Source organism: Populus euphratica, unplaced genomic scaffold, assembly GCF_000495115.2.
Source record: "Populus euphratica unplaced genomic scaffold, PopEup_1.0 scaffold2.1, whole genome shotgun sequence".
In the NCBI taxonomy this organism is placed as follows: domain Eukaryota; kingdom Viridiplantae; phylum Streptophyta; class Magnoliopsida; order Malpighiales; family Salicaceae; genus Populus; species Populus euphratica.
The window spans coordinates 6,005,942-6,032,088 of NW_011499846.1; the positions used below are offsets into that span (position 1 = coordinate 6,005,942).

General features: G+C 34.5%; 2 protein-coding genes across 2 annotated transcripts; both read right to left on the bottom strand.

Annotated features, from left to right (window-relative positions):
- Nucleotides 1-875: 875 nt before the first annotated feature.
- On the bottom strand, nt 876-3,018 carry LOC105135355 (myb-related protein 308-like). Its single transcript, XM_011040207.1, has 2 exons — nt 2,650-3,018; nt 876-1,797 (listed from the first exon to the last, which is right to left on the bottom strand). The coding sequence occupies exons 1-2, from the start codon at nt 2,780-2,782 to the stop codon at nt 1,124-1,126; spliced, it is 807 nt and encodes a 268-aa protein (XP_011038509.1). The 5' UTR covers nt 2,783-3,018; the 3' UTR covers nt 876-1,123.
- A 7,750-nt stretch (nt 3,019-10,768) lies between these two features.
- On the bottom strand, nt 10,769-19,472 carry LOC105138293 (uncharacterized). Its single transcript, XM_011044343.1, has 3 exons — nt 16,662-19,472; nt 14,450-14,925; nt 10,769-14,209 (listed from the first exon to the last, which is right to left on the bottom strand). Exons 1-3 carry the CDS (start codon nt 19,470-19,472, stop codon nt 10,774-10,776), a joined length of 6,723 nt encoding a protein of 2,240 aa, XP_011042645.1. The 3' UTR covers nt 10,769-10,773.
- Nucleotides 19,473-26,147: the final 6,675 nt, after the last annotated feature.

A 26,147-nucleotide genomic window follows, 5' to 3' on the forward strand; every position in this document is an offset into this window, starting at 1 on the left:
ATAACTTTTGAATATAGAGGTTAATATCCTGAAAAAATGGATAAAATTAAAGCAAATAAATGGATAAAAAAAAATGGATCTTAATTAAAGAAACATATTTTTTCTATTGAATTTAAACCATATTAATTTTTATGATTATTTACTCTAATTTCTTTAAATTTGATTTTAAATTACCATGTTGTTAAGAAATTAATTATTTTTCATCAAAATAAAGAAATGAATTAAAAAAGGAATGAAGAAATACATTTTTTACTCTAAGATTTCAATTATTTTAATTTTATAAGTATTTATTTTAATATCTACGAAATCAAAGAAAAATAAGTTTTGTAAAACAACTAGAAAAGATTAGTGTTTAGTTATAGCATCCTTGTTCATTATCAGAAATTAACTTACGAATACTAGAATTATTAAACCTGTCCGCGTTGGTGATTAACCTGGAAATCAGCTAAATCAGTAACTAGTTTAGACTGGGTTTTAAATTAAAATGAATGGAAATTAACTCATTAAAACCAAATCAACCTAGTGAGTAAACCAATAACACAATAAAAAAAAATTATTTTTTAAAAATTATTTTTTAACAAATAATATTATTTTAATTTATTTTAAGTTTTAAAATAATACTATTTTGAATTGATTCAGGTTAATGTGTTTAATTTAAAAAAAAAATGTTTTGAATTTTATTATGTAGAAGATAATTATCAATTTCAAAAAATTTCAACCACCCAGTAATTTGTAAAAACGAAACCCAGAGTTCGAATTTCACCAACATGATGCATCGTGTTATTCCTAATTCGAGGAGAGCTCAATACTTTTTGTATTCTACTGCACATCGTGATTATTATTAGCGACGAGAGTCATTAATGATACAAATAGCATAATGTGTATCACATAAAACACACGGTTTCCTCTCATATCGTTATCTTACATATCATTAATCATTATCTAATTACAAATTATTAAACATAGAATCGGACCCTCGAACTCCATCCTCGCCGGCTGGCCAGCTAAGCCAGAAGGCAAGCACGTGGAAACTACGAGTCAATCAAGCTCATCATCCACGAAACTTGAAAGTATATTACATATCATGCATGGGTAAATTATTACATGTTCTTGAAATTAATTGTCATGCCAACAATGAATCGGCAAAGGAGTCTAATAGTACTTGATCCTGACAATCATCTATCTCCAGGAGCTGAAGACACTCCTCATACAGCTTCTCTAATGTGTTTGTCGTAGGCACAAGAGACTGGCATTCAAGATCTGAACCATTAACAAGACCGTATCGATCATTATCTCCAACAAGAAAGCTATCCCCAGTACCGAAACACCCTTGATCTCTTCCTTGGCTTGGAGAAATAGTAATTGTATTGCTCTCAAAACTGTCATTTCCTGGTAAAGGTAAAGAGGTAAACCTAACAGGTTTAGGGAGGTGGACCTTATGCTTTTCAGCAGGCAAAAGTTTTGCTTTGCTTTTGTTTTGTTTTTTGTTACTGGTGTTTTTGTTACTTCTTCTTCTCTTCACTTCACGTGTTACCGGTTCTGGTAACTTTTTGTGGGTGCCGGGGTCAGTTCCTTGGCTTCTAAGTCTCTTAACGAGATGAGTGTTCCAGTAATTCTTGATCTCATTATCGGTTCGACCTGGAAGTCTCCCGGCAATGAGAGACCACCGGTTACCAAGTAGGGAATGCATTCTAATAATGAGATCATCCTCATCAGGAGTGATATTTCCTCTCTTGATGTCTGGTCTTAGATAGTTCATCCATCTTAGCCTGCAACTTTTGCCACATCTGAGGAGACCTTCATTTAGAAATACAAAGGGCGGAAGATAGGTCAGATAATTAGTTAAAGTCGGGTTTCTTCCAATTATAAACATACGTATGGCACATGACATATTTGCACAAAAAAAAAAAAACAAAAAAAAAAAGTGCACAGGAACATGAGGAGACATAAAGATCATAAATACATCGGTCTGGATTAACAGAGAATATATCATGAAGATATAATTGAACACTCTTTATAAAGTTAATTTAAGACCCGAATTATAGTTAAATGGAATAACTTGGGTTATAGATAGAGAGATTCACTTGAATCATTTCAAAATTAAATGATTAATCAGGTTATAATGAACTTATAAAAGTAATTAGATCATATCGACTTAACTCTTATTCTGTTAAATTTAAAACTTAGCCCAAGCTAGAAATTAGATTTGCCGATCATCAGGTTGACTCGTAAGGCCGGACTAGTTTAACAACACTGAAAAAGCTAAGAAAACAATTTAATATTGCTTTTGTTTGATTTAGAGATTGAAATTTGAAAGTTAAAGAAAAGGGAAAATTTGTAAAAAGAAAAAAGAATTGGAAGTCGTCAAGAAAACTCTCCCGAAACTATACTTATAAAAACAAACAAACAAACAAAAACTCAAGCCACGATTAATTTTAAGAGCAACTATAGGGAACGTTTATTTTGATTGGTAAGTACTATTTTTTTTTTTTTTGAGAAGGATTACTAAAGCTTGTTTATTTGAAGAGGAAGGAGAGCGCAGAAAAGAACAAAAAAATAAAAGAAAGTCAACGAACAAAATCAAAACGAAAGGAAAATGAATGAAGAAGAGCGAGGCAATTAGTCTCGACTAATTAGATACATAATTACCAGCATTTTTAGGCAAAGACCTCCAATGTCCTTCACCGTGAGCTTGAATATACTTGGTAAGCAACGCGTCTTCTCTGGGAGTCCACGGTCCTCTATGCAAGCCAACCTTGGAGCAGCAAGGAGCCCTTCCCATTTCCCTGCTTATGTTTCTTTCCTCACTCAAATTCCAAGTGTGAAAGGAGAATAAAAAAGTGAGAGAACGAGCTAGCTAAAACGACATCGTTGAGAAGGGGGATCTTACTGAAGACTTAAGATGCTCCAAGTTATGAGCATAATAATCGACAGGCTTTCCCCCCCTTTTAAACCTCTAGCAAATTAATTAATGAAGACCCAGAACACTCATTCTCCTTTGCTTTTAAAACGAGGCAATTTCTATTTATAATTGGCATGTTTGGTTTACACTTTACATTGCCCACTTAAATTTCGTGCATTAATGAGCACGTAACTCAGCGGCCCTTCCTCCCCATCTGCCCTTCTCCTTATTCGCAATGATCAGCACCGTGGCGGCTCAATTAGGACCGTTCATTCTGTGAAAGGCTGCTTCTACTTTGACTTCAAGGACACTGGTGATTGGATTGTCAAGGCTACAAAACGCTGTCTTCGTCGTTGAATTAAATATTATTAATATGAGATTATAATAACAACAATAATAATAAATAAATAAATAAATCATGATTTATATCGCGTCTGTGCAAGCATTCAACGTCAAGAATAAAAGCAAATTATATATATGATTTTAATGACTTGTAGTATTGAACACTAAATGTTAATTATTGTACTAGAGTTAACAATTAATTATTTTTAAACGTAAGAATTACCCTTTTTAATGTTGTTTTTTTGTGGGCCGTCAAATCAGAGAGAGTTAAAACAATGACGTACATGGCAGGTATGGAAGTTATCATGACATGAAATGTTAGGTATGAAAGTAATCAAATTTTCATGAATAATTAATGGAACAACTAAGTTAGAAAAAAATAAAATTCAACATTAAACTTTTCAAATGAAATGGGATTTATTAATTATTTCATTCAAAATAGGAAGATTAAATTATATTTTCTCTATATGTAAATAACATATAGCTTAAGATTTTACTCAGTTATATTACCTATATTTCAAATTGTGGACCCTTACAACTTTGCATGTCCAAGGATTGCCTGTATTCATGCTAGATATATAATTAATCATGTTGAATGGGGTCAATTATCAACTATGATTATTATCGTCTCTCTCTCTCTCTCTCTTTTTTCTGGTTAGGGATTCTGAAATGCCATTCTTTACCGCTAATGTGTCTCTCACATTTCATACCGAGCGATATATAGATCTTATTAACTTTTTTAATGCTCAATCATGGAGGAAAGACGTTTGCCTTTTAGTTGTAACCTGTAATCACTACCTTATAAACAGTTTTTCCATATGGGGATGCACGGTGTCTTTACATGTATTACCTCATCTTAAGAAGTGATGTTCGATGAGATCAAGCTTGCGGGAACTTTGTTTTTCGAGAAATGACGAATGGAGCAGTGGATAGTAGATCAGACAGCTGTGGTCTGCCTAGGCTGGGAGAATTCAATGTAATCTATAGAGTCCAAGAGAATATCCGCAAGAGCATGCTCATCAACATTCTTAATTTGAAGTTTTCCAAACCCTCCTATTCCTGACAAGTGATGCGTCATGTACATTTACAAATGCGTAGAAAGTCAAAGTTTCAAAAATACTCTTTTTCCCACAACAACAAACACATAATTAATCAGAAAAATTCAAATGTGAAAGGAAATAGAGATACACTGATGATTGACGAGCTAGTCAATATATAGCACCCTGTAATGCGTGCGTATTCCTACTACTTCCTGGCACAATAACTTGTGTTATAGTAATTGGAGGACTCTGATTATAAAATGTTAGAGACTGCTAAAAAGGGTATGATATCCATCACCTGTAACAAGTAAAGATGACGTTGACAATGGATTCAAAAGATGGAAGTGGTTGGTTCACGATAAATCAAAGGTTATTAGGTAATGTATCAAAATCACTTGTTTTATAAAGCAGTGGTATGCTGTCTATACGGGTTGAAATTTATACCAAACTAGTAGGGCCTAAATACCCTAAAACAAAAAAAAAATCCAACCTTGTGATTTATATATATATAAGTAAAAAGTCATTCTTTCCTCTCGTCTATAGAAGTAGAATAGAAAAATTACTTGTGTTTAAGCAATTTTTCTATAACAAAATTTTTACAACTGATGTATTAAGTTGTGATAAAGTGTGCATATTATAAATGATAAGTGATTGCTTTTTCATGAAAAAAGAAGAAGAAGTTTATATGCGCTTGTATAGAATTTTTTGTGAAAAATATGTTTATATTGCATTAATTACAAGGAGTGAAAGCTAGGGTTTGCTGGGTGGTTGAGAAAGTTTGATTTCTTTCTTGACTTTCTATGTTCACATCTTGGAGTCAATATTGGAGAAATTTATTAAATTCCTCTAAATACACTATGCTATTGTGTGTGTGTGGATGGGGGATCACAGTTGACGTACAAGCTAGTCCTAAGTTATCTCTATCATAGAATTAAAACACACACTTGTATGAAACAGATCCAAGTATAATGTTTTACTCACCTAAAAATATACATAAGAATTGTTTAGCAACATAATATACTACTAAAAAATTAACAAATATAAACAAAAATATTGACAAAATATTTCAGTTGATAAATTACAATGAATTTTATTGACAAAATATTTCCTTACTATTTTTATAGGTAAACATTAATAAAAATATTCTTTCCACATGAAGGGATTATAATGAGAATTTTTTTTTAAAAAAGTCAAAAGTTATGATGATGTGTTATTTATATAAACGATATTATTGATAATATTAATTTGTTGATAAAATCTGTTTGTAAATCAGTCTGTAATATTTAAAAGAGTGCTGAAACTATAAAATACTTACAAACATACCAACAAAATAAGTCTATTGATATATTCCAAAGAGCATTAAAACTATTACATTCTTTCTCTGATACTGTTTATTGGATTAAATATAGATATCAACAATAAATTAAGTTCATTGGTATATTTTAGGGAGTTTTGAAATTATTTATTTATCAATTACACTGTTCATGTTATCAATTATATACAAAATCACCAATAGATTAAGTCTATCGGAATTTTCCTGAAAGCTTTGAAATTATTCACTTCTCAATTATACTGTCAATTACCATTCATTGTAGATAAAATTTTCGACGGACTGAATAGTCATAGTGATATTTAAGGAATTTTTAAAAAATTATCATTAAATTAAAAATTTATATTAAATATTGTAGACAGAATATTCGGCGATCTGAAAAATTATTGGTAATATTTGAGGGGTTTCTAAAAATGTTTGATTAAATTGAAAATTTAATTTAAATATTATAGATAAAAATGAAAATGAAAATTAAATATTACAGGTGTCGCACCCGACATCGCGGCGGCCTTAAAAATAATTTAAATGGAATGGAAAGAATGGATTTCTCCGGGAATGAGAATGAAGGTGTTGGCTTCTGTGGGTGATGAAAAACAATCTTTGGGTCGTTTTCTGTAGGAATGAAGACCACGGTCACTGATTCCTTCTCTGTGTAAATTGGGTTGATTTCTTTTCTACTCTATTCTGTAATTTTTGGGTATTTCTTTGGTATTTTACGGGTTCCTTCTGTTTTGCCTCTATTCTTGCTCTGTTTTCGTTGTTCCTCCTCTGTTTTCCTTTTCTCCTTTCTTTTAGCTTTTTCTCCCCCCCACGCCTGGTTTTCTTCTCCCTTTTATAGAGAAATTGGCTCTCCCCAGTCCTGTCTTTGCAGGACTGTGTTATGGAATCCTTGAACGAGATTATTGGCAACAGATGTTATCCAAGATCGGGTTTGTTGCAGATTATCAGCTCCCCTGCTGAATCGGAAACTTCCCTATTGACTCGGGATGGAGAAGACATGGCAACAACAGCGTTTCGGCTGGAAACGGGAGTTTTCAATTTGACCCCTGGGCTTTGGAAATTCGATAATTGGACCCCTTAATCAATTAAAATTCCTTTTAATTTTTTTTTGGTTAATTTCAATTAGATCCCTAAATTGATACGTTATTTACACAACAGTCCTGAATTTCTGAACTATTCAATTTAGTCCTTGAACTTTACTTTTCTGATAATTTCTCTAAACAACCTCCAAACTTTGGTATTTTTTCAATTAAACCCCTGATTCTTTTAATTAATTAAATCAAAATTTAATTAAGTCCTCAAACTCAATAATTCCTCAAATTTCTTTTAATTTAATTAATTAACTTAATCCCAAGCTCAATTAAATATCAAAATTTATTAATTCTCCAATTAAACCCTTGATTTAATTAATTAAACTAGTCAAGAGTTTAATTAAATATTTAAACTTTCCAATCATGTTTTCATTAACTCAAATTGTAATTCATTCTTCATTTACTTTTTATTTTATCAACAAGCTTTAGTAAATAAAAAAAAATAATAAAAAAAAAAAATCAAAAATTTGGTTATGACAGTTGCCCCCTCTTTATAACATTTACTATGCAACGATATAAGAAAATTTCATTTTCTTTTAGCTTTGTGTAGTAAATTTATAAAGAAAATTAGATACAGAAAGAAATTTTTTTATATATAGAGTCTTGAAAACCTAAAAAAAACAGTAGATTGACATGACTTTTATAGAGAGAACAAGACATCTGGAAGACGACCCACTTTTTTTTTGTTTTTTTTTTTAAAATGGATCAAATTGCTTTGGGCAACCTACCCAGTGATAAAAGAGACGCGAAAAATTTCATAAGTGGTTTATTTGTTCCAGGCGACCTGCCCGATGAAGAATACAAAGATTTTTTTTTTTTTTGTGATGGTAAGTTGTAATGGGTTACCTGCCTAGTATAAGGTGGTATATTGTGATGGGTTACCTACCCAGATGGTCACATTGTAATGGGTCACCTGTCCAGATGGTATATTATAATGGGTTACCTACCCAGATGGTCACATTGTAATGGGTCACCTGCCCAGATGGTATATTGTAATGGGTTACCTACCCAGATGGTCACATTGTAATGGGTCACCTGCCCAGATGGTATATTGTAATGGGTTACCTACCCAGATGGTCACATTGTAATGGGTCACCTGCCCAGTTGGTATATTGTAATGGGTTACCTACCCAGATGGTCACATTGTAAGGGGTCACCTGTCCAGTGGGTATATTGTAATGGGTTACCTACCCAGATGGTCACATTGTAAGGGGTCACCTGTCCAGATGGTATATTGTAATGGGTTACCGACCCAGATGGTCACATTGTAATGGGTCACCTGCCCAGTTGGTATATTGTAATGGGTTACCGATCCAGATGGTCACATTGTAATGGGTCACCTGCCCAGATGGTATATTGTAATGGGTTACCGACCCAGATGGTCACATTGTAATGGGTCACCTGCCCCGTTGGTATATTGTAATGGGTTACCGACCCAGATGGCCACATTGTAATGGGTCACCTGCCCAGTTGGTATATTGTACTGGGTTACCTACCCAGATGGTCACATTGTAATGGGTCACCTGCCCAGTTGGTATATTGTAATGGGTTACCTACCCAGATGGTCACATTGTAATGGGTCACCTGCCTAGTTATAATGGGTATATTGTAATGGGTTACCTACCCAGATGGTATATTGTAATGGGTTACCGACCCAGATGGTATATTAGGATTTTTTTATAAGACATGATAGGGTTCGAAGGCGCATTGTTCCATAGATGGAAGCTTGGAGGAAATGAGGGCTCGAAGGCGCACTTGAAATAAGGTAGGATAGGAAATGCACTATCTTTGATGGTCGAGGGCTCGAAGGCACACTCGAATGGAGGTAGGATAGGAAATGCACTACCTTTGATGGTTGAGGGCTCGAAGACGCTTTCGAAAAGAAATAAGACAAGGGCTTGAAGGCACACTCGAATGGAGGTAGGATAAGAAATGCACTACCTTTGATGGTCGAGGGCTCGAAGATGCTTTTGAAAAGAAATAAGACAAGGGCTCGAAGGCACGCTCGAATGGAGGTAGGATAGGAAATGCACTACCTTTGATGGTCGAGGGCTCGAAGGCACGCTCAAATGGAGGTAGGATAGGAAATGCACTACCTTTAATGGTCGAGGGCTCAAAGGCGCACTTGAATGGATTTCGTTAGAATTTTCTCTAAAAAATTTACAAAACTCATTGTCCAAGGTCTCAAAGTTTAAATGATATGTATGCATATTTACCTGATTTGAAATATAGGCCCCCATTTCTTCTTAATCTTCTCGTTGCTTGGTTGGCGAGATCTTGTTATCTGATTTGAGTCATCTTTGTAGTTTAGCTTTCTAGCCCACTCGAGTTGGCTCATATAAGTCTATTTCCAAATTTATTTGTATAACTCAGCATTTTTGGTGCCCATCGTGACCCACTTGCTTGCTAAAGATTTTCTGATTCGTCAAATAATTTAAGAGGATTACTCATTACTCCTCGTTTCACTGCTAGAAACATTCGGTGTCACTTGCTGAAAGGATCGAGTTGTCTTTTGTAAACCAACATGCCCCCTTGTCTGGTTAAAGAAAATTACCATCTCCTTTTCTAGAATTTTTCCTTTTAAACACAATGTTGCCCCCTTGTATTGGTTATTGCCTCTAAGTGTGCTCTCTTAGTGATTTGGATAAATAATGGTTCTAAGAGGTCATTCTCTCATATCTATCCTTTTTCTGTTTGGTGAAGGAATATGGGTCTAGAATGAATCTTGAAATCTTGATCTTGCATTTTGAACACAAAAAATTATTTCGATGTGAGTCTAAAACAATTTGCTTTTGAAATCTTGTAACTCCTTGGTTATTTTTCTTTCTTGGAAAAGAGATTATTTGTTCTTGTGTTTGGCAATGAGGTCTTCGGTGAAAATATGCCATGATATTATGACCTTTTGCTTTTATAAGTTTTCAGAGTGGAGGGCTCGAGAAAAAAACTCGAGGTTTTGTATGAGAAGAATTTGTCTCTTTTTGCACATTTATTTTTTATCAGCATGAATAATAATGAATAGTTTATTCTTGATGTCATGAATCTTATGAAAAAGTATTCTTTGCATTTTGAGAGCATTGTTTATTGTTCTAGGTTGCTTGCTTACTTGATTAGAAAGGACTTTTATAGGCACGTAACGTAGGCTGTGGTTTTTGGCTATGAAAGAAAAGGATTCATAAGGCTCAAAGAGTGTTTCAGGGCTTCAAAGACTGAGAATCACTATTAACAGTTTGACTATTGATGTCATTCATATTTTCTTTTGCCGCTCTTCTTTGATTTGTTGCTTTTTTTCATTGCTTTGCTTATAGAGCATACTCACTTTATCTTGGTTATCACTTTTTCTTGTGATTTGGGCATGCCCCCTAGCATTTGAGTTTCTTGAGCTTTTTTGACTTTTGGCTTTCTCACAGCTTTATCATCTTTCTTGATAATTGAAATTTCACTTACCCCCAGTATGGGGTGTGATCCTAGTCGGGATTTTTTTCTATGAAAGAAAAAATTGTTCAGGCTCAAAAAGGGTTTGCAAGGGATGTATTTATTTTAGAACGTGAAAGGAAATAACAAAGATGGCCTTTCCTCATTTCAAGCGCAAGTAGCTATGATCAATAAACTTTGACCTCGTATGGTATGATGGTTTATTCTTTGCAAAGATGCATTTCATGAGTTATGAGCAACAAGTTCACTATATACCATTATTCATACATTTTAAAAAAACACATGATTCAAGAGTAATGGGGTAAAGGTGTTTATTCATTTCTCTTATTTTTTTAATATTAGTCACCTTAATAATGGAGTTGCTTGATTCATTTGTCATTCTACAAGTAGAATGTCAAAAATATTGTTTTTGGATAAACATCAAATTACTTTTGAAATCAAAATGCCAGATCAATTTTTCAAAACTCTAATAGGGATACTGATTTTGGTAAGAATGATGAATTGAATCTATGAGATCATGCAAGGCTTCAAGGTTGTATTTACTGATTCTTTGATAAACATTTATAAGAGAGAGCAAAGACATGCAAAGTGAATTTATTGGCAAAACTTTTATTGATTGGATGAGAACTTATACAATCATGGATAATATTTCTTCACAGAATCGGAATTCACTGGCCTACTCAACTCTTCTCCATCCATTCCTGTCAGTATCAATGCTCCTCCAGAGAATGCCTTTTTTACTACATAAGGACCTTCATAATTGGGTGCCCACTTGCTATGATTTTCATTAGGTAGTAATAGGATTTTTCTCAATACAAGATCTCCTGCTTCAAACTCTCTTGGTCGAACTTTTCTGTCATATGCTCTTGCTATCCTTTTTTGATACAATTGGTGGTGACAGATTGCAGCTAATCTCTTTTCACTGATCATATTTAGCTGTTCATATCGTATTCTTGCCCATTTAGCCTCTTCTAGCTCAGATTCCATGAGGACCCTTAAAGAAGGAATCTCTACTTCCAAAGGCATCACTGCCTCCATTCCGTAAACTAATGAATAAGGTGTAGCCCCAGTGGACATTCTTATTGCTGTTCGATATGCATGTAAAGCATAAGGAAGCCATTCTTGCCAATCTTTATATGTAACCACCATTTTCTGGACAATCTTCTTTATGTTCTTGTTAGCTGCTTCAACAGCACCATTCATCTTTGGTCGGTAAGGGGATGAATTGGAATGCTTGATTTTCCATTTAGTGCATAATTCCACGATCATCTTCCCATTGAAGTTCTTGGCGTTATCGGTTACTATCCTTTCTGGCAAACCATACCTACAAATTAGGTCTCTCTCAATGAAACGCTTGACCACTTTCTGCGTCACATGAGCATATGAACAGGCCTCTACCCACTTTGTAAAATAATCAATTGCGACCAAGATAAATCGATGACCATTGCTAGCTTTTGGATTAATAGGCCCAATCACATCTATCCCCCACATTGCAAATGGCCAAGGTGACACCATATTGAATAAGGGCAATGGAGGTGCATTGATTTTGTCACTATACACCTGACATTTATGACATCTTCGGACAAATTCTATACAATCCTTCTCCATAGTCATCCAAAAACACCCTGCTCTTTGCATTTTTCTCGCCATCATGTGTCCATTTGCATGGGTGGTGCAAATTCCTCCGTGTACTTCATACAAAGCTTTATTGGCTTCTGACCTGTCTAGGCATCTTAATAAAGTCCCATCAAATGCCCTTTTGTATAAGATTTCTCCATCTAGAAAGTATTCCATGGCCATTCTTCTCAACGTCTTCTTATCTGTCTTTGAAGCTTCAGAAGGATATTCTCGATATTGGATGAATCTTTTTATATCCGCATACCAAGGATTGCCATCAATTTCTTCTTCTATTAAATAACAATGAGCAGGAGAACTTCTGATATCAATGCCTATAGGATGTACTCTGATACCACAATCGATTGTGGCCATAGAGGCCAGGGTTGCTAAAGCATCCGCAAACTGATTCTTATCCCTTCCTAAATGATTGAACTCTATCTCTTCAAACTTTTCAGCCAACTTGGAGAGATATTCTTGATATGGTTTCAATTTCTCATCTTTTGTCTGCCATTCCCCCTTTGTCTGGCAGATTATCAACATGGAGTCTCCATATACCTCTAGTTTTTGTATCTTTAGTTCCAATGCAGCTTCTAATCCATGAATACAAGCCTCATATTCAGCTGTGTTGTTTGTGCAACTAAATTGCAATTTAATGGAGATGGGATATTGTTTCCCTTCTGGAGAAATTATTACAGCACCAGCTCCATTACCAGACACATTCACTGCACCATCAAAGTACATGGTCCACCAATCACTTTCTATTACTAACACATCTTCATCAGGGAAGTCAAAATTTAATGGCTCATAGTCTTCAAGGGCATTATCAGCTAAATGGTCTGCGATTGCACTTCCTTTCACGGATTTTCTTGTTTTGTAGATGATATCATATTCAGCCAACAACACTTGCCATCTGGCTAGCCTATTTGACATGTACGGTTTTTCAAAAATATATTTCAGAGGATCTATCTTTGAAATTAACCAAGTGGTATAATATAGCATATACTGCCGGAGTCTTTTCGCACTCCATACCAAAGCACAACACAACTTCTCAACCATACTGTAACGAGATTCACACTCAGTGAACTTTTTACTAAGGTAGTAGATGGCTTGTTCTTTTCTTCCGGTTTCATCATGTTGGCCAAGCACACAACCCATTGCTGATTCAGTCACTGTTAAATATAAAATGAGAGGCTTTCCAGGCATAGGTGGTACCAATAGAGGTGGGTTTTGCAAATATTGTTTTATCTTATCAAATGCTTTTTGACAGTCTTCATCCCATACTCCAGGGTTTTTCTTTCGAAGTAATCGAAAGATTGGTTCACAAGTGACTGTGAGTTGTGAAATAAATCGAGCAATGTAATTTAAACGCCCCAAAAAACCTCGAACTTCTTTCTCGGTTTTAGGAGTTGACATAGCTTGTATGGCCTTCACTTTATCAGGGTCTACTTCTATGCCATTATTGCTTACCATAAATCCCAATAACTTCCCTGACTTCACCCCAAATGTACACTTTGCAGGGTTCAACTTTAATTGATACTTTCTCAGCCTTTCAAATAATTTCTTCAGAGCTGGGATATGGTTTTCCTCATCTTTAGACTTAGCAATCATATCATCCACATATACCTCAATTTCTTTGTGCATCATGTCATGAAATAGTGTCACCATTGCTCTTTGATAAGTTGCCCCAGCATTTTTCAATCCAAATGGCATAACTTTATAGCAATATGTTCCCCACGGGGTGACAAATGTTGTTTTCTTCTTGTCTTGCTCGGCCATTTTAATCTGATTATACCCAGAGAAACCATCCATAAAAGAGTAAGTAGAACTCTTAGCAGCACTATCCACTAGCACATCTATATGGGGTAAAGGAAAATTATCTTTTGGGCTTGCCTTATTCAAGTCTCGGAAATCCACACATACCCTGATTTTGTTATCTTTCTTGGGTACTACTACGATATTGGACACCCATTGAGAATAATCGACTACTTCCAAGAATCCAGCATCCCACTGTTTCATTATTTCTTCTTTCACTTTGATTAGTATATCTGGCCTTGTCCTCCTCAACTTTTGCTTAACTGGCTTACAACCTTCTATCAAAGGTAGTTTATGTACCACAATATCAGTATCCAGACCAGGCATATCAGCGTATGACCAGGCAAACACATCAATATATTCTTGTACAAGAGCAATCAATTTCCTTCCTTCATCAGCAGAGACTAACTTCCCTATCTTCAACTCTCTTTTATTATCCTCGGTGCCCACATTTATCAGTTCTAATTCTTCTTTTGCAGGCTTCCATGTGCGGTCAGATTGTTCGACTAACCTTGCGAACTCATGGATATCCTCTTCGCCAAACTCTTCCTCATCCATGGCAATTATATTTTCATCAAAGTTAAGCCAATTATCCACAGTGCAATGAGTTTGTGAGGTGTATGACAATCCGCTTTCAGATTTCCTGAAAGCGGAAAGTGTTTCGGTTATGAGTATATAGTTCTGGGAAATTAAATAAATGAACAGAGAAAGAGAAAAAAAAACGATTGAAAGAAAGTATGCATGATCTCATTGAAATCTAAAGGATATAAGGGCTCAACCACAAAACCTTATTGCCAATCTCTTAAGCCATGATGATTTGGCAAGGCACAATTATTCAAACAATACAAATAACCAAAACAACAAACAAGTAAACAAACATTACTTTTTGAAAATAATTGGAACTTCATGAATTTCCCAATTTGCTAAATCTTCTCCCTCGGCCAGTTTCCTCACGAATTCTGATGAGCCATCTTCCAAAACGCTAATAGTCAGCTGAGGCAACTGTTCATGAGTACTATCTTCTTCCTTTAACTCTTGTTCACTGTCTTTTTCAAGATAATTGATAGTAACACCATTGAATTCCTTTCTTAGTCCTCCCTCATAATCTTCAGTTTTTATCACATATGCGGGTCTTGGGAACGTTACATAGATTGGTGGGATTTCCATTCGATCTTCATCTGGTTCTCTCCTTTCAATCCGGGCCATTCTCTTTTCTCTTCTAATTCCAGCTGCTCTTTTGAAATCTGCTTTCCCAGGCTTAAACCCTAAGCCAAACCTTTGATCCGCGCACTTCATTTTTATCACATTAACCCTCTCAGGCATTCCGGTAGTGTGGTCATATTGAAATGGCAGTCCATGCTTTAAGAAGTATTTAGCAACTGACACGACTAAAAGATTGATGTCTTCTCCCAAGTGCAGGAGTGTCGAAGTAATAAATAACCCGGCAAGACCGGGGTCGAACCACAGGGAGGTTAATTGTACAAATTATAAACAACAATTATAAAACAACAATAGTAATAATAATAATAATAATAACAACAACAACAATAGTAATAGTAATAATAATAATATTAATAGTAGTAGTAGTAGTAGTAGTAATAATAATAATAATAATAATAATAATAATAATAATAGTACTAATAATAATAATAATAATAATAATAAAGAAAGAGAAGAAGAAGAAGATGATGATGATGAGAACTTAGAGATGAAATATTAATGTAAGGATTAAACAATAATAATAACAAATGTCAAGGTTAGAGGTTCCACTAATGGTATATCAAACAAGTATAGTATAAAATCTTATTATTGAATTGGAAACCACACACAAAGGAGGTTCCAATCAGATTATATATTATTAACATGATTACATTAGTCATCTTATTCAATTAATGTTAATACTTGTAAATCTCGTCAAGCATTCATGATTATAACTTATGTTAACAACAAATCAAGTTCCTTTCATAGCTCAGGTGTCGGTTATACCATACATTATGGGCTATGAAAGTGCCAAGCATTTGTTGTACCAAGTGTTATACAACATAAATCAAGATTAGTCATTTAACAAGCAAAGTATTAAAGAGTGAACAAGATAACAAATATAAAACATGTTAGTATCAAACATTAAAGTCCATATTAAGTTTACACTATACTTATTCTTACACCATTAGTGTAACCTTTTCACCTTGACATAATTAACTTAGCTAGACATAATGAAAGAAAGCAAAATAGATAAACAAAATAAGAACATAAAAGTTAACTAAGTAAAGGAAAGGAAATGAAAGGCATAAACTTAATATTAATGAAAGCAAAGCATAAACATTACAAAAAATACAAAGAGAGAAAGGAAGAGCATGATCTTGATCTGGAAACCAAGATGCCTAAATGCATGGCAAATGCCTCCTTTTATAGGCCAAAATTGGGAACTATTGATTTGATGACTAATTGATAAGTGGGTGGCCAACTTTTGACTTGGTGACAATCCTTATCTTCTCTTGTCTGCCCAAAACGTCATTGATAACGTCAAAACTGGAGCCAGTTGCAAACATGAAAGTTGTAGGCAATTGTCTCAGCTTTCTTGTGTAAAAAATGCAGCTCATTTGGACTTCTAGAACTCCAGATATGGCCAAAATACCGAACAGTGTTCGGGCTGGAAGACAGATTCGGGCTTCTTTGTTGTTGCTACAATTTGGACTTGATAATGGCCTTTTTAGATCTTGGGCTCCATATGAAAGTTGTAGGCCTATGTCTTACCTTTCCATCCATATAAATTGGACCTAAATCTGAGATCTGTAGCTCCAGATATAACCCAATTACCAAACAGTGTTCCGGTTTGGATTGCACCGACATCTCTTCTCTAAGTTTGACCATCTCTTTATCCATGCAATTTAAGTTCTTCAAGTCATCAATCAATCCTTTCATTTATGTGATAGACCTGCATTAAAAATAGACATTTACCACAAATTATAGGTATCTTATATTATTAGATACATTATTATAAAACATATTTTAGTTAAGGAGTTATTGATACTTCAAGTGCAAAATGATGATATAAAACCATGATAAAAATGCACTTTTAAGTACTAATCAGCAACCATTTTTGCTGCTTCAGAAATTTCTGGTTTCCTTCGTATTGTATTTTCTGGTACCCATTCAGCATTTACAACTTCAAATGCATGCAAATTTCCATCCTTACTTTCTTCAGTTTCTATGTAAGGGATCGATACATTTTTCATTGTTGATAAAGTTTCCTCAGCCCTCACAGTCACCAAATTTCCATTGATGATAAACTTGACCCGTTGATGTAAAGAAGATGCGACAGCTCGGGCTGCATGGATCCAAGGTCTCCCAAGTAACATGCTATATGATGGATGAATGTCCATTACTTGTAATGTGACTTGAAATGGTTGTGGGCCAATGATTAGTTCAACATCAATACTCCCAATGATTGGTCGAGGTGACCCATCATATGCCCTAGCAGTCATGGTACTTGGCTTCATGTGAGAGGCATCAACTGGCATTTTATCAAGTACATGTCTTGGTAATACATTGAGAGCAGAACCATTATCTATAAGCACCTTGGCTACCACACAATCCTTGCATTTTACTGTGATGTGCAATGGTTTATTATGACCGGTCCCTTCATGATCCAGCTCATCATCGGTAAAGTAGAGGTAGTTGGTGGCTTGAATCCTGCCCACCAAATGTTCTATGGAGTCTTGTGTGATATCCTGAGGAACATATGCTTCATTAAGAACCTTCTGAAGCACGTTCCTATGCAATTCTGAACTCAACATTAATGATAACAAAGAAATCCTAGCCGGTGTTTTCTTTAGCTGATCAACCACACTATATTCACTGTGCTTCATCAATTTAAGAAATTCATTAGCCTCTTCATCACTTACTGGCTTATTAACCTCATCTGTCTTTGTCAATTCCACCATATCCTTTCCTTTGGCTTTTCTGTGATTTTCCAACTCTTCAGGAGTAAAACATCTCCCACTTCGAGTGAGTCCTCCTATTTCAGCATGGAAAACAGGGGCAGGATTTGTGTTGTGAAAGGAATAACCATAATTATATGGTTGGGCACTAAAAATCCCGCTAACAGTATTCATAGGCTTGGTTAGGATCATTTTTGGTGGACCCTTTTCGGTTGGTATATATCTACAAACTTCCACCTTCTTGTTACAACCAGTCATTGTTCCTACCAACTCATCTTCTTTGGGTTTTATTAATCTTAATACTCCCAATGTCATCATATTTTCTACCTCCAAATGGAACTCCTCACACGAGTCGATATCATGCCCAAGTTGCTGATGATATTTACAATATTCATTATCATTCCTTATAGCTTGTACTTTGACTGGTGTCTTTAAATAGTCTGTTTGCCTCAACATCCCATACAATCTATCCATAGTCACCCTTAAAGTTGATGTACTTCCCCTTCCTATCTCCAAATTATTAACTCCCCCGCTTCCAGAAGCATGATTTGGTAGAGGGTTAGAATTCACATTTGGAGACTCATCAAAAGAAATCCAACCAGCTTTGATAAGCTGAAGGATTTTTCGTTTGAATGCAATACATCCATCAATATTATGACCAACAGCACCAGCATGGTATTCACATTTTTGATCGGGTTTATACCAAAAGGGAAATGGTGGTTGTAAAGGTTCTAATGGAATAGGTGCTACCTGACCAATACTAAGCAATCTTTGGTGCATTTCAGTAAGAGACATGGGTAATGGTGGAAGTTGCACTTGATCTGTTGGAAAATTTCTTCTTGGGCGATAGGCATTATTGGTTTGGTTGTTTATTGGGTTGTTTTGGGTGTTTGTAGGTGAAGAGAATTTTATATTGGATATAGAGGGGGTAGGTGGAATACTTTTGAAGCTGTAATTATCTTGGTAGGTTTTCTTCCCTCTACTTTCCCTTTCAACATTGTGAATTTCTGTTTCTTTCCTCTTCCCAATAAAACCTCTTTTTTCAGTAGGATCCACGATCCTACCCGTCCGAACGGCTTGTTCGATCCTTTCAGCTATGACAACCAAATCAGAGAAATTTTGTGTTGCACTGCCTACCAAGTACTCAAAGTACGGGGCTTTGAAAGTATTGGAAAATAAGCCAGTCATCTCCCTTTCCGACAATGGAGGACTTACTTGTGCGGCTAATTCACGCCACTTTTGGGCATATTCTCTTATAGACTCCTTATTGCCTTTTTCCATGGCTTGCAGACTTGATCTATCTGGGGCAATATCCATGTTGAACTTATATTGTCTAACAAAAGCATCAACCAAGTCCTTCCATCCTTTAATCTTGGTATTATCCAAACGCATATACCAAGCAAGAGCAGCATCACTTAAACTGTCCTGAAAGAAATGGATCAATAATCTCTCATCATGGACTACTTCAGCCATTTTATTACAATATGCTTTAAGATGGGTGATTGGGCACTGAGTTCCGGTATATTTAACAAATTCTGGAACTCTGAATTTTCTAGGAATAACCACGTTAGGCACTAAACACATTTCAGCGGCCTTCACGGGATCATATAAACTATTCCCTTCTATTGCCTTCATTCTTTCTTCTAAGGCAGCTAGTTTCTCATGACCATTTTCCTCTATTATCTTGTTCCTTTGAGGTTCTTCTTCTGTCAACACAATATGAGGGATCCTCATTAGATGTGCTGATTGAGTAGGTGCGAAAGGAGCAGCATGCTGAGGTTCGAATGGCGGAATAAAGGAAGGTGAAGGCTGAGGTGTACATGTTTGTTGAGAAGATGTTCCTTCCCCAGCTCTAGGCCTCAAAGCTTGCTCGAGCAAGCTAGTGAGCCTTGCCACATCCTCTTTCAGGCTTTCCAACTCTCTTTGGTGTTGCATTTCTAACTGAGCTCTCTCTTCATTTTCCATTTTCTTTCGTGAACGAGTATTATGAATACGTTTCAGTTGGGGACCTATATTTCACCTGTTCTATGCAAAATATGACAATCTATAAGCAAATGTATGAGATGCATGAATGTGAATGCAACATATTGGATATAGATTCACACTTTGTTGGTGACATATGGTCGTTATTCATTAGATATGTGGGTTGAACTTGAACTTGATATCATTGCTGTAATGCCGAGGAGAGATCTGCTCAGCTTTTTGACATTTGGGCTTTCAACCATATACACATGTTTTTTTTTTTTTTTGAAAATGTGGGTCTAACCCTTTCATTACTTATTTAAAAGCTTACAATGAAAAATTAATCTAATCTATTACAGGAGAAAAAACACTGCCTTTAGTAGCTATTGCTCTTAAAAAAAAGATCGGTGTTATCCATGCTTCTTCGATATTTCATTATGTCTCCTCCTACTTGGCGAGCTTCCACTCGTAATAAATGGGCTTCTGCAACTGCTCTATCAATTTGATCTTGTAGTTCTCTTATCCTCTCAGTATGAATCAAGTTGTTTCTAGACAAAAAGTTATTAGCATTGTCTAATGTTTGATTATGCTGCTTTATCATTTTCTGGTTTTCTATAAGCTGTGCGGTCTTCAATTTTTCTTTTTCCAGCTTAGATCTCAATGCTTCTGCTTCAACCTTATGATCATTCAACGCTACTTTTTGCTCTTCATGTATTTTAGTCACATGTTTAGTGTTGACTATTTCAATCTCCGCTCTCCCCAATTGGTCTTTAAGCTTGACTACGTCCGCCCGACGCATTTTTAATGCAGTTTGCGTCTTGATAGCTGACTCTTCCCAATGCTTAGCTTTTGCCATATAATATGTCATGTCTTTATTGATCGTCTTCAATTCATCCTTTGCCTTTATCCAGTCTTGACCCACAGAGTCCCTTTCTTCTTCAACTGTTTTTCTCACAGCTCTTTCTTTGGCTAACTGCTGCTCCAAGGACACTCTCTGCTCCTCCTTTGCTTTAAGCTCGGCTTGTAACAATTTTACTTGTTCCCTTAATTCTTCTTCACTGTTCACTCTTTTCCTTCGAGTGCCCACAGATTCAGAAACTTCTGCCATATAAGAGACTCCTCCATTACGCCATTCGGGATACCTTTCACTAACCGTAGGATTCCTTACACCTATCTCCTTTTTAACTATCACCAAAGAACCCCAATCATGCTTAATGCTCTCTAGTATTTCATTATATGCTCCTTTGTAGACTCCAGTGAATTGAGCTAAACCAACTGTTCTTGGAATGCTTTGTATGCCCCCAAGCTGTCTTGTAACCAAAGCAGGTGCATAACTAATATACCCAGTCACCCCAATCAAAGGTACCCAAGGCTTTTTCCCACAGCCCATTAGGTATGCTACATTTTTCATCCATGGGGCTCTCCAATTAAAATTGCTTTGCGGAATTCCTTGCAATTTTACCCTCCAATCATCTTCAGAAAAGTTTTCCCATTCACTTGATACAAATAACTCGAGTGGCTTTTGATGAAACCACCAAAAATTTCGGAATACTGGTGTTTCGGACTCTATATGGCTTACCATCCAAATGAACAACAATGGAACACAACATCTCATAGAACCTTTCCCAATCCTTTTGCAATGATTGAGAGATAAAAAAGTTTCAGCCAAGATCGCAGCAGAAGGATTAATTTTGGTCTTCTCATACTCCATAAACAAATTAGCTGCCTCTAAACTGATAATTCCGGTCGTCGAAGGAAACAAAATCAACCCAAATATCCCCAAAGCCAATATTCGGTATACCTCCAAATTAGCATCAATATTAGACTTTTTAGCAATCAAAAGCTCTTCTAGTCGTTTCCATCTCAAACCCCCAGAATTATTTTTTTCTCTATATAAGCTCATTTGACGGATTCCCAATAACTTAGCGAGCTCCTCTATAGTATTCTCAATCTTTTGATGAAAGTAAACCTTATGGATATCCTCAGGAAATTCTGTCAAAACACCGTATTCTTCAATGGTAGGAACCATGTCGATATTCCCAAATGTAAAACATCGATATTCAGGATCCCAAAAATGAATTAAGGTTTTTATGGCTAATGGCAGTACTGGAACATTCAGAAGATGCAAAACTCTCCCATACATCTTAGTAAATTCTGCCTCATCGGCCAAGTATTTGGTGAATGGAAGCAAACGACTGGCCTCATTTATTATGCATCTCACATCTTTTAGTAGCGGTATCCCACTGTCATCCAGTCTAGGGCAGTCTCCCTCAGTCATATGCAATGATTCAGATTCAAGCCCATACTCAACCGTTGTGATTTCACGATTAACGACCATTATGTCACCTAAAAAACAATCCTGTAATAAAGATGCTATATGTTAAGCTTGCCTTAGTGAGATTTACATAGGGAACAACTTAAAGGGTAGGTTCTAGTCATTAAATGTTCAAGGTAGGCTACTATCTAGTCTTTGAAAGGTCTTTCGCATGCTCAGTGATCTTCCTCGAAAGGTTGATATGAGGCTTACAAGTAGCGTGAAGATAGAGGCCCTGAATAATATCAGTTTAGGCATACCAACCACTATCGAGTAAACAATCAAGCGAAAGTTGGATGGTTTCACGAGTCTTACCCAGGCTAAAGCCATTGGGGTACCGCTACTCTCCCACTTAACATAAAGTTTATACAACAGATATTTATTATGAAATGCGTGGTGTGTGAAGGCGTCAATGCATATCCAATATATATGATGGCATGAATAAATATGGATGCTAAAGCTGTAAAAATAAATAAACCAAATAGAATAAAATAAAAACCAAAACACACAACAAATATTGGTAGCAATTTTTAACAAATAAAGCAAAGCTTAGTCTTAGTCCCCAGTGGAGTCGCCATTCTGTCGCACCCGACATCGCGGCGGCCTTAAAAATAATTTAAATGGAATGGAAAGAATGGATTTCTCCGGGAATGAGAATGAAGGTGTTGGCTTCTGTGGGTGATGAAAAACAATCTTTGGGTCGTTTTCTGTAGGAATGAAGACCACGGTCACTGATTCCTTCTCTGTGTAAATTGGGTTGATTTCTTTTCTACTCTATTCTGTAATTTTTGGGTATTTCTTTGGTATTTTACGGGTTCCTTCTGTTTTGCCTCTATTCTTGCTCTGTTTTCGTTGTTCCTCCTCTGTTTTCCTTTTCTCCTTTCTTTTAGCTTTTTCTCCCCCCCACGCCTGGTTTTCTTCTCCCTTTTATAGAGAAATTGGCTCTCCCCAGTCCTGTCTTTGCAGGACTGTGTTATGGAATCCTTGAACGAGATTATTGGCAATAGATGTTATCCAAGATCGGGTTTGTTGCAGATTATCAGCTCCCCTGCTGAATCGGAAACTTCCCTATTGACTCGGGATGGAGAAGACATGGCAACAACAGCGTTTCGGCTGGAAACGGGAGTTTTCAATTTGACCCCTGGGCTTTGGAAATTCGATAATTGGACCCCTTAATCAATTAAAATTCCTTTTAATTTTTTTTTGGTTAATTTCAATTAGATCCCTAAATTGATACGTTATTTACACAACAGTCCTGAATTTCTGAACTATTCAATTTAGTCCTTGAACTTTACTTTTCTGATAATTTCTCTAAACAACCTCCAAACTTTGGTATTTTTTCAATTAAACCCCTGATTCTTTTAATTAATTAAATCAAAATTTAATTAAGTCCTCAAACTCAATAATTCCTCAAATTTCTTTTAATTTAATTAATTAACTTAATCCCAAGCTCAATTAAATATCAAAATTTATTAATTCTCCAATTAAACCCTTGATTTAATTAATTAAACTAGTCAAGAGTTTAATTAAATATTTAAACTTTCCAATCATGTTTTCATTAACTCAAATTGTAATTCATTCTTCATTTACTTTTTATTTTATCAACAAGCTTTAGTAAATAAAAAAAATAATAAAAAAAAAATCAAAAATTTGGTTATGACAACAGGCAAAATCAATGATAAAATGATTAAAAATATTGATATTTAATTATTTTTTTGATAAAACTATCAGTAAAAAAAAACACAATTAAAAGACCAAAATCATTAATTTCATAATAAACACACATCTTCTTCTTAATATTATCTCTTCATCATCTTTTTTTTTTTTATCTCTTTTTTAAAAAAACAATCACCAACGTCACTCTCTTTCTTTCGCTTATATGATTGATTTTAATTGTTATTAGTTAATTTTGTTGTTCAATTTCAATTAAATAAATTTATTTGTTGCAAATTTATCTAGTTGATTTCTTCTTTTTCTTTTTTCAAGAAACTCAATTCCTAAATATAATCGAGTGTTGATTTATATTAATTTAACTTATTTTAATTTTTTTACTTATATTTAATATATTTTTTAAAATAATTATTAACGGTTTTACCGATAAATTAAGCCTGTTTATAAATTTTAAAGAGTTAAAAAGGAATTACTATAAACACAACCATCATTGTTTAATCACCGACGAGATTATATACAGTGTTTTTGTTGGTGCACAAAGAAAAACACTAACGAGATTATATACAATGTTTTAGTAAATCTATTGGTGATTATATTACTAATAAACTTACCGATTAACCACAAATTATTGATGATAGATTTTTCAACAGCCTGTTTTTATCCATAAGTTCATTGGTAAAATACAAAAAGATGGATTGTGATCATAAATGCCGATAAAAAATTATGTCGATAAATTTAAGAATTATGATAATAATAATAATAATACTTCAATATTTTGAGAAACTGAAGTTATAAAAAGGAAAACTGAAACTTCAAATTTAAATACAATATTTATCCATCCAAAAAACTATAAAACTAGTTTTCCAGTTTCTAAAATTTGTATTGAATTTGAAAAACATATTTTAGAGGCTTTTTATAGTTTTTTCAATACAAGTTTTTCACTATTTTCTAAATGAAGAAAAACATAAACAATGAGTTTTTTATTTTATATACAAATACTCTGTAGCAATGTAAAATATTAAAAATATTTTTTTCTTCATATTTTCATATTTAGGTAGTTGCATAAATCTTATTTTCATTACTTTTAAATTTAATATAAGGGTTTTTTTAGTTAATAATGTAACTTCTTCATGATAATTCTTATTTGAATGAAATAAAATTGATATTTTGTAATTATATTAATACGAATAAAAAATATTAAGAAAGCTATTATAAATGATGGTTTTGATTTTTTTAATAAAAAAGTAATTATAATCTTGATATATTTATTTTTTATGGAAAAATCCTCTTTTTTTTTGTTTCAATACATTAACATGTTTTTCAAATTTTTTATTGAAAAAGGCAAAAAAAATGAAAATGAAGACTAGTTTTTTGTTATTGAACACTCCTTTAATGTTTTACCTTTTTTACGTTAGTAGAAGAGGAAGATGAGTTGAGAGAAAACAAGGACCCCTCATCCTCTTTATGACTGTAGATTAGGGATTTCATTTTCATCTCATCTAGAAGTGTTTTGGGCTTGAAGTTCTTGCTCAAAAGTGGATTTGTCTCCTTTACGAAGATATAAAATAAAAGGTGGACGTAGTACTGCAGGCATCTATTGCCTCCCTGCATGCAGGTTTCGAGTGCGTTTATTTGATAGTACCAAAAAAGTGTGGAAACCAAATTTAAAACGAGAAGGAAGAACAGTGCGTGCGTGCGTGGAGCAAGAAAATGCATGCATGCAAACCATTAGCCCATATTTACTCAATGAGTCCAAGCATTTGTGTTTTAGACCCAACTCCTAGCAATGAGGCTTTTCTTTGGTCCGATCCTGGGCCTTGCTATAGGAAGCACCTTTCCTCTTTTAACTGTCGTGAATCGAGGGTGGAATGAATATCAGCTATTTTGCCATAAACATTTGGACAGGAATGTGAATAACGGTCTAACATTATTTTTTAAAATATCTTTTATTTAAAAAATATATTAATAATATTTTTTTATTTTTTAAAAATTATTTTTGAGATTAGCCTCAAAATAATTTAAAAACATTAAAATATATTAATTTAAAAAAAAATTAATTTTTTTAAAAGCGTTTTGTGTATGCACTCCCAAATGCCAATAACCCAATTTTGATCTTTTTATTATTATTATTGTTATTTTATTTTATTTTTTAAAAAATAAAAAAATAAAAAAATGATAAAATAAATAAAGAATGAATTAAATTTTGGGTTAAGGAAACATGAATGAAAGTTTTGGGATTTAATCTGGATTAATTTTATTAACTAAATTAGAAGTTTAATTGAATAATTGATAAGTTTTGGATTTAATTGAACTTGGAATTAGTTTATTTATGAAATCAGGGGCTTAATTGAAGAAATACTAAAGTTTGGGGCTGATTCGGGTTACAAATGCAAGAAATTGAAGTATAAGGATTATTATAAATCGCGCTACAATATAAGGGATCAATTAAAGTTTATCCAGGGAGCTTGATTACAAAACTTTCAAACCGTCAAGGATCAAAATGCAAATGGCCATCAACACTGTTCATCGTCTTCAACCGACAGGGGAAAAAAAAAAAGGATGCCCAACGACGCATCGCCATTGATCCTGAAATAACAGTCACTTTATTACCTGGGTAACGGTGGCATTCTCTGGCTATAAATCCAGAGAAAGAAAGCAGAACTTGGGGGGGGGGGGGGGGAACCACCGGGGGG

Coding starts and splice junctions, on each gene's coding strand:
- LOC105135355 (XM_011040207.1), bottom strand. CDS start 2,782: ATGGGAAGGGCTCCTTGCTGCTCCAAGGTTGGCTTGCATAGAGGACCG. Junction 1,798..2,649: donor GTCTTTGCCTAAAAATGCTG/GTAATTATGTAT, acceptor TTCTAAATGAAG/GTCTCCTCAGATGTGGCAAA.
- LOC105138293 (XM_011044343.1), bottom strand. CDS start 19,472: ATGGAAAATGAAGAGAGAGCTCAGTTAGAAATGCAACACCAAAGAGAG. Junction 14,926..16,661: donor TTTCTGAAGCAGCAAAAATG/GTTGCTGATTAG, acceptor TACTTCTTAAAG/CATGGACTGCCATTTCAATA. Junction 14,210..14,449: donor GTTCCAATTATTTTCAAAAA/GTAATGTTTGTT, acceptor TTCCGCTTTCAG/GAAATCTGAAAGCGGATTGT.